The following is an 8,780-nucleotide window of genomic DNA, read 5'->3' on the forward strand; positions in this document are numbered from 1 at the left end:
AACATTTGCCCAGCCTGGCTCCTCTCCGAAGCCTGTAGGCCACTCATCCAGGTTGTCCCTGGTCACCAGACTTGGGCTCGAGGAAAGCAAATACTACAGCTCAGCACAGGCCTCAGCCAAGGGTGACTGAAGAATCCAATTGTGAGGGTGGGAGGCAGTTGGTTTAGAAGTTGAGGCTAGGGCATTGGGTCACCTGGGGGTGGGGGTGGTCTTGTTGAAAGCTGAGTGAGATTCAGTGGGTCTGGGCTGGGCTCCCAAGTGATGCTGATGCTGCTGGCCTGTGGACCACACTGCAAGGAGCAAGCATCTACTACTGGGGGGTCTCAACCTCGACTGCACAGAATTCCCCGAGGACCTTTTAAACTTCCCCAAGTCCGGGCTGCACTCACACTGGTCAAATCATCTCTGAGGGTGGGTCTGGGCACCAGGGTTTTTAAAGCTCCTCGGTAATTCCAGTGAGGATGAAAACCAGTGATCTAGGAGTCATCATCAGTTGGGGGTGGGGGTGGGGGGTAAAAGGATGTGTGAGTGTCAGAAAAGTATAATTTCTATTATTTAATTTTATACCTGGAAAGTAAAATACATATAAATGTATGTATATATGTATTTCACATACATATAGTTTTTATAACCAAATATGGAAAGTAAAGCTTGATGAAAAGCTTGCTGATACATAGGTACCAGCACAAGTCCCTTCTACAAAACTCCTGACAGTGACAGAACACTCATTACCTAACCTACACCCTCCTAGGCAGCCCTAATTGTTTGAAATCTCTTCCCATATTGAGATGAAATGTACTTCTGTGCAGCTTCCACCTGTGGGTCCTTTGGAGCTACAGAGAATAAATTTAGTCTCTTTTCCACATTGCTGTGCTTCGGATAATGGAAGGCAGCTATCAGTTGGGTTAAGTGGTATAAAAATATCCTATTAGTAAATGAGATAGTTAAGGTACTTTTCCTTGCAAGCAACACAAATAGATAATGGCTAGTTTAAGCAGAAAAAAATTTTTTTTTTTTGTAAAGAGATAATGGGTTTTCTGAGGTAGGAGGAGGAATTGCACAACCCAGACACGGGAGGGAAGGAGGGATCCAGGGGCTGCTGAGGGAGTTGCAAGAGCAGCACCCAGAGGCTGTTGCTTCTAGGCTGCCGTTATTGACTTGGCTACAAACACTCCTATGCTCTGAGTCCCTCCGTTTCAAATTTCAAATTGGTGACGAGAAAAAACAATTGGCTAGGTTGGCTCAGGTGCTTCTGCTGGGACCAATGGGCTTTGGCCGGTACGACTGTCACGTGATAACAGACAAGGCTGCTGTGGGCCCAGCCCCCGTCACCAGAAAAGGGAATCACACCAGATGCTACCCCTAGAGGGAGCTATTCCAATAAATCATAATTAAGGTCAAGAATAATTATGGGATTATTTTACATTTGTGATTGCCCATGCCACTGTTAGACTCCACTAGACCAGCTGACTACAGAGAACTCTCTGAAGGGCCCTGAATATAAGAGGAGGGAAGGGAAATGCGTTGAGTTTAGAAGGGCCTGGCTCCTGATCCCATACCCTCTCTTAGCACGGATCCCAGCTCCAGTCAGCGCCAGCAGATTGGGAGTCAGGGTGCAAGTCTCTCATAGAGCCAGTCTTCCTCCCCTCGGTGGGTCATGGGCCCCAAGGGGGAGTCTCCTGTCGGTAGGCCCCGTCGAAAAGCGATCCGGTCATGCAGGCGGTTGGTTTGGCCTTGCCAGAACTCCATTACTTGGGGGTACAGGGTGTAGCCACCCCTACAAGGAGAAGCAGAGGCTTCGGTGCTCTGCGCATTTGTCCAGCCAGGCAGCCCCACCACCCTCCACGCCATCCCAGCGCCCCATGAAGGCAGTTGCTGGCGTGCAGCAAACAAGGGTTGCCAGAAAGGAGATCTGTAATTCCATGGACAGGGTGGCTTTAAGTAAGCACGAGGGTCCCAGTGTCCCTTTCTAGACGACCACCAGGTGTCACTCACCAGTATTTTGGCTTCGGCACCTCTTGTTCCTGGTAGAGTTGCTCCAGTTCCTCATTTTTCTTTCTCAGATACTGTCCAGGGGAAGGAGATGGAGGAAGGGCCAGACCCAGTCAATGATTCACTTAATCACCACTTACTGAGCATGTGCTCTGTGCCAGGTGCGCAAGCCCGGCTGGCCTCTGTCCTCTAGGGGCACAGTCCAATGGGAGGGTCAGACAGATACAGGAGGCCTGTTCCCTGCTCGCCAAATCCACGTCCCCCAGGGAGACCATCCACTTCGCTTTGCTGGAGAGAGAGGGCCCTGGCATCCCCTGGGGACAGCCTCTGGGGCTGAGCCAAAGCACTACCACCCAGAGGACTAAGGAGAAGCCCCATTCACCTCCCGATCGGGGATCACGGAACTCTGGTGACTGACCACAGCCCCAATCTGGCTGCTCTTGGGGCGGGAATGGAAGTAGCACTCGGCCTCCTCCTCAGGCAGCTTCGTCACGGGACCCTCCACTCGCACCTGCACGGGGATGGTCCTGGTTAGACAGCATTCAATGCCACCTGCCCCCACAACCAGTCGAGGCCCCAGTCCTCTCTGTTCTTCTCTTTATCCACTGCCCCGTTATGCCTGACTCCAGCTAGCCCAGCTAAGTGAGAGCCGTTTGAAAGGCAGGATGTTTGCCCAGCCTGGGGACCCTCACCAGGTTCATTCATAAACTCAGGCCCTTCCCACCCCTGCCCACCCCAGTCTGTCCCAGGAATGCACACTCACCTGACGGTTTAGGGGCTCCCAGTAGAAGACAAGGGAAGCAAAGGGATTAGAGTCCTGGAAATGAAACAGAATCCACAGACAGTCATCAGGACAGAAGTGAGGATGCCTCCAGCATGGGGGGAAGGCAGGGAGTCTGCATCACGCAGGCCCACTGCAGATGCATTTACTGTAACTTCTCATTTTTAAATCCTCAAAGGTAGGCCTACTTTTACAGGTGTGGAGACAGGCTCAGAGAGGTTAAATAACGTGCCCAGGTTCACACGGTAAATGGGCCAGATGGGCTCCAAAGTGAGGCTTGCCATATCTCTCACCCATAGATTTGCAAATCCTCAGAAATGTATGTTTGGCTGCACTGGACTCAGGGAAGGGTACTCATTTTGGATTCACGAATTGAACGCATACCAGGTGCCAACTCTGTGCTCAACACCAGGAGAGGTGCTGGGGGTATAACAGAGATACCACAGATGCAGCCTCACCCCAAGGAGCTTACAGTTTAGCAGAGGACACAAACATTAATCACATAATCCCATAAATACATGCATGGTTAGAAACTAAAAAAATGGCAGAAAGGAAAGTTGCAAGTTATAATGACTGCCAACAGCGCAAGGGGCCGACTCAGCCTGGGAGTCCAGAAGGCTTTCCTATGGAGGTAACGTGGGGGCTGGACCCAAAGGAACAGGAGCTACTCAGGTAAACATGGGGAGGTAGGGTGCCTACAGAGGGAACTCATCCACGGCAGAGAGAAGGGCAAGTGCAAAGGCCCGCAGGCGGGATGGTGCCTGAGCATAGCCGGCAAGTGGGTTGGGGCAGCTATGGCATGAGAAGGTGACCAGTGAGCCAGCGCTGGACCCTGCAGGCCCAGGAAGGATTTACCGTGAACCCTCACCAGCTCTTGTCCCTTTCGACTCTCGAAGTTAGTGAAGAAGCGGAAGCCGTCCTTGCCAAAGCCCTTCAGCAGCACCATGCGGGCGGACGGTTTCCCATCTCTGCAGCAAAGAGCAGAGCGCCGTGGTCAGAGCCCCTCCCCAACAGGATGTCTGAGCACCCCTACACCTGTACCCCATGATTCTGCACTGTCTGTGCACTCAGGCTGCCCATTCCCACTTGCCCATGGGAATTTGTCCTGGAGGTGCAGTATGACACCACTGCCTAGGGCTCTGTAATGGACTGAACTGGGTTCCCCTAAAATTCAGTTTTGAAGCCCTAACCCGCAATGTGACTATATTTGCAGGTAGGGCCTTTAGGGAGATAATTAAGGTTAAATGAGGTCGTAAGAGTGGGACTCTAATCTAGTAGGCCTGCTGTCCTTATAAGAAGAGGAAGAGACACCAGAGACCTCTCTCCCTACACACAAAGGGAAGGCCATGTGAGGACACAGCAAAAAAGGTGTCCATCTGTAAGCCAGGAAGAGAGGCCTCACTAGAAACCAACTCTGACAGCACCTTGACCTTGGACTTCTAGCCTCCGGAACTGTGAGAAAATAAATCTCTGTTGTTTAAGCCCCCTCAGTCTGTGGTACTTTGTTACGGTGGCCCAAGCAAACTAGCTCTGGGGGATATCTGCCTTCAAGGCCTTGTGCTTTAGTGAGTGGGGGACAAGCAGTGTTGAATAAGAGGCTAATGTAAGAGATGTCTCAAGGGGTTTATGATTGATTGTCAAATGAATGACACAAACAAGCACTATGCTAGATTTCAAGAGAGGAAGAGGGCTTTATGGAGAGGTTCCAGGAGATCTGCCTCTCGAAGAGCAGATGGGAACTGGGGAGACCAGGAGATGCGGGAGACAAAGGTGTGTGTATTGGGGGGTGGGTGCATCGAGGGCAGAAATGAATGAGGCACTACATTTTATCATTGAAATGGAATTGAGTAAAGTCTAATCTTTGGTTTAGAGGCAAGGACACTGAGGTCCAGAGAGGACAAGTTACTTGCCTGAGGCCACACAGCATGTTAATAACACAAATAGAATCATAAAGTTGTCATCCATCAAATTGAGAGCTTCCTAAGTTTCCTACTTCATCTGTACCCACCTTCAGAAGGGCCCACAGCTATGCCTACCTGGTACAGGTAGCAAGACACATGGCATTGGCTTCCCGTATGTCAGGACACTGAACAGCCTCCTCAAACCAGGCAGCAAACTGCTTCATGGGGTTCAGGGAGGTCAGCTGAGTCTCCTCAAACGCCTGGGAAGGGAGAGTTTTATTTCGCTTAACAAACACATGTAGTGCATACTGTGTACACGGCTCTGTTCTAGGCACTTTTCAAATATTAACTCATTTAGTCCTCATAACAACTATCTCATAACAAAAAACACGAAAACGTGAATAGGTCCCACACCTACTGATGGACAAATCAGGGTTTCATGTCATGGGTGTCAAACCTATCACCTGGGGAGCCTAAAAAAAAAGACAGATTCCTGGGCTCCACCCTGTAAATTCTCATTCAGTAGGTCTGAGGTTTAATGAAAACTTGCATGTTTAACATGCATTTCTGGAAATGCTCACATGCAACCAGATTTGGTAACCAGGCCCTGGGCCCCAATCCCAAAATAATTCTCTCGGTTTCTCTCCTGAGGAGGGAAAAGGCAGTAAGAGCCAGGAGCTTTCTCCTCCCCTCCTGCGTAAAACAGTCCTCCTGCCCCACGTGTTACTTATTAATCAAACATGTATAAGCTAATTATCACTGTTCTAGGCACTTTTCAAATATCAAAGTCCATAATATCCCCATGAGGTCAGTACTATCACTTCACAGGTGAGGAAACAGAGGCCCAGGGAGGTGAGTAAACCGCCCAAGGGGTGCGCGGAGCGACCTGCAGGATATCCAGGCAGACCCCCGTGTGCGCGCCCTGGGCCCCTAAGACAAGCTGCCTCTGGAGTCCACCTTCATCCTCGTTTCCCCGGAACACCTTCCCCCTTGATTGTCTTTGAACCCCCTCCTCCCACGGAGGTGACCCCGAGCCCCAAGGGGTGGACCAGAAACCCCAGGTTAACCCTCCCATTCCCCTCCGCTCCGGAGATGACTCGGATCCCCTGTGCCCCCGCCCCTGCGGAGGCCCTGCGGGGCGGCGGCACCTCTCGGTCCCCGCGGTAACTCTTGCGCATCGGTCCCAGGTCCATGACAGCACCGCGACTGCACAGGTGGCGGAGGCAGCGGGGCCACTCGGCGGGTCGCCCGAACGTCACGATGACGCCCCGCAGCCCGAACGTCATGGGGCCGCAGGCCACGTGACCCGGCGTCGCTCCGCGCTGGGTTCCGTTGGGTTCGGAACCAGTTTCTTAGCCCGGGAATCTACGCCGGCAAGGAAGAATTTGCCAGTTGCCGAGCCAGGCCCACAGGCCCCAAGTCCTCCGAGCCAATGGGAGCCAATAGGAAGCCAGGGTTGGTGGAGGGAGCCGGGCGCGGAGATGCCATTGGTCAGAGTTTTCCAAGAGCGAGGCCAATTAGAGCAAGAACGGAGGAACGCTGCAGCCAATGGACGGCGCCTCCGGGGGCGGGAGCAGAGAGACAAGGAAATGCTGTCACCGCCGTTAACACGCACGTGGAGTTTGTTAAAGGTATAGGAAATGAAGCGGCCCTGGCCCGGGGCGGGCAATGAGCCGCTGGGGGCTTGAGGGGAGTAGTCAGTATCAAGGGGCCGGACCCTAGCAGGTGCCTGAAGGCCAGCTTAGTGCAGAAAGTACCCCTCGGAGGAGGCTGGTGCCAGGAAAGGACAAATGGAAAATGGAATTAGGGGCCAGACTCGGAGGCAAGGTGATGTAGAGACACAGAAAGGGGCCATCTGGTTTGGGGGGAGAAATTGGCGTTCAAGAGTGGGACAGGTTGCAAATGACTTGTGGATCTCACGGGATAGGTACTGTGTAGTGTGTGAGTATGGGGAGGTACTCTGGGGTCTGGGGAGGAGCAGTGAGGTCAAGACTGTGGTAAGAAAGCAGATGGCTGAATGAGAAAGGGGAAGAGGGAAATTTGGGATCAAGCCATCCCAGACCAGAACCATCTTCCAGCTCTGAATCCCCTCTCTCCAGCCTCATTGCTATAACCTGGGTCAGAGCATGCTGCTCCCTTTCCTCATGGTTTCCCCTTTTGTGGTTGCAGCAGAATTCACACTAGCCAGTGTTCTGGTAGATGGAAAGATTGCCCCACCTCTCCCGGGCCACCCCCATCTTTGTCGTTTCCCCTTTTTCACATTTTGCCCTTTCTAGGTAGCTGGAGTGTAGCTTCCAGGTCAGTGCCAGCTGTAAAGGAGGGCACAGGGGAGCAGGTGGCTATGCAAAAGTCACTTCCAGGCTGTGGACTCAGGGCTGAGAAATAGGACACCTGCCAGTGCCCATTGCAGCTTTGACCTGGCTGGGGCAGCCTTGGGTCAAGGCCTCTGTGTAGTCCTGTTTCCACCAACATCAGGAAGGGGAGCTGCAGGAGCCACCTAGGCAGGCACCGCAGGACTGTGCCAGGTAAGGGAAACTTCCTGCCCTGCCCAGGTGTCTGCATTACAGCCAAGCTTCATTAAGCCCAACTTTAGATACCTATCATCCTTTATTATGTGCACATAGCTTGAGCCACATAGAATCTGGAAGACAAATTTGCTGCAAAGAAATAATACATGTCTCAAGGCTTAACGATGTTGATCTATGGATCCTCCGCTGGTACAAAGTTTTTGTGTTGCCATCATTTTTCTCTGTCAACACAGTCGAGAGAGAGTTGACTGGGCTTTCTTTCTTGTTGAAGTTGTCTTTCCACATATGAACATTGCTCCCCTCCTCCCAAGGCCCTGCACTTGAACCTGGGTAAGCAGTGATTAGTACCCTTCAGCTCAGATGATTTTGTTCATGCAGCTACACTCTTAGCCCTGCTTGGGCTATGCTACCCTGGACCTAAGATTCTGGGGCACCAAGACTAGGATCATTTGAATGGTTTCCTTAAAAATTAAAAGCCCAGGGCTTGGTATAGTGGGGTAGACATGTGTTAAAGACTTCTTTTGGACCAGGCACTGAGCTAGGTCTGAAAATATGAAGATGAAGATGCATGGTTCCTGCCCGCGAGGGGCTTATAGTCTACAGCGGGAGGCAGATCTGTAAGCTAAGGAGTTACAGGAATTTTAACAGATGTTTCTGCAAGGTAAGGGGGGAGCAAAAAGGAGGAAGTGGTCTCCAGAGGTCACACAGTCAGTAAAGGCTTCATAAAGGGAGCAGACATTTGATTTGTCTTAATGAGTTAAGGGTTCTCCAGATGGACAACGGAACAGGCATGCCCGGAAGAGGGAGCAACTCGAGTGTGATGCTGCTGTAGCTATAGTGAGAAAACAGACCAGGCAAGTGGTCAGGGGCTCGGTGCCTGCTGAAGATCAGGTAGGTCGCAAGGGCTAGGCTTCAGACAACTATTCTGTTTTTATCCTGTGCTGCTGTCAAACCAGGGTGTCTTAATTCCTGGTTTTTTAAGGTCAGGTAGAGAGAAAAAGCTCTAGATTCTGACAGCCTCTTCCATCCTTGGCTGTTAGTGAGGAAGTCTGCAAGTAGTTGCCTCTTTATATTTGCTCCTTCATCTTGAAGATAATAAGTAGGCTTGTATTGTGCTTTTCTGCCTAGTGGGATTTGGTGTCTAGATCACAAAGCAGCCCCACAGTGCAAACCAGAGGGGGAAACATGCCCGCTGGCTGTGTTGCTACTGCTGCAACCCCAGCAAGGGGTTTGTCTGCTTGGGAGAAATGAATTTTTCATTGTTACTGCTTTGTCTTAAACATTTTGCCCACCCCCCCCGCCCCCACACCCAACTTTGTAAAGTTACTAATTTTTTTCTCAAGAGTCTTCAGTGAATAGAAGCTATGTTGCAATACTGCATTGTACAGAGGCACCCCGGTTTCTTAATATGCACCAAAGGGCTGGCTGTGAGTGTGGGGGCTATGCCTTGCCTGTTTTCTTCTGATGCTTTTGCATTTATTTCTTAAGTCACCTTTTAGTCTAATTGTTTGATTGAATTATACATTTCAGTTACATCTTGGTGATTGGATTTTTTTTTTTTTTTTTTTTTTTTTTTGC

The 8,780-nt window shown here is 51.0% G+C and overlaps 1 protein-coding gene across 1 annotated transcript; it reads right to left on the reverse strand.

Moving 5' to 3' along the window:
* Nucleotides 1–1,023: 1,023 nt before the first annotated feature.
* Nucleotides 1,024–6,097, reverse strand: PNPO (pyridoxamine 5'-phosphate oxidase). The gene is made up of 7 exons (XM_007465123.1): nt 5,823–6,097; nt 4,810–4,934; nt 3,642–3,741; nt 2,756–2,809; nt 2,375–2,503; nt 1,996–2,066; nt 1,024–1,777 (listed from the first exon to the last, which is right to left on the reverse strand). Exons 1-7 carry the CDS (start codon nt 5,958–5,960, stop codon nt 1,609–1,611), a joined length of 786 nt encoding a protein of 261 aa, XP_007465185.1. The 5' UTR covers nt 5,961–6,097; the 3' UTR covers nt 1,024–1,608.
* Nucleotides 6,098–8,780: the final 2,683 nt, after the last annotated feature.

Source organism: Lipotes vexillifer, unplaced genomic scaffold (genome assembly GCF_000442215.2).
Source record: "Lipotes vexillifer unplaced genomic scaffold, Lipotes_vexillifer_v1.1 scaffold591, whole genome shotgun sequence".
Classification (NCBI taxonomy): Eukaryota; Metazoa; Chordata; class Mammalia; order Artiodactyla; family Lipotidae; genus Lipotes; species Lipotes vexillifer.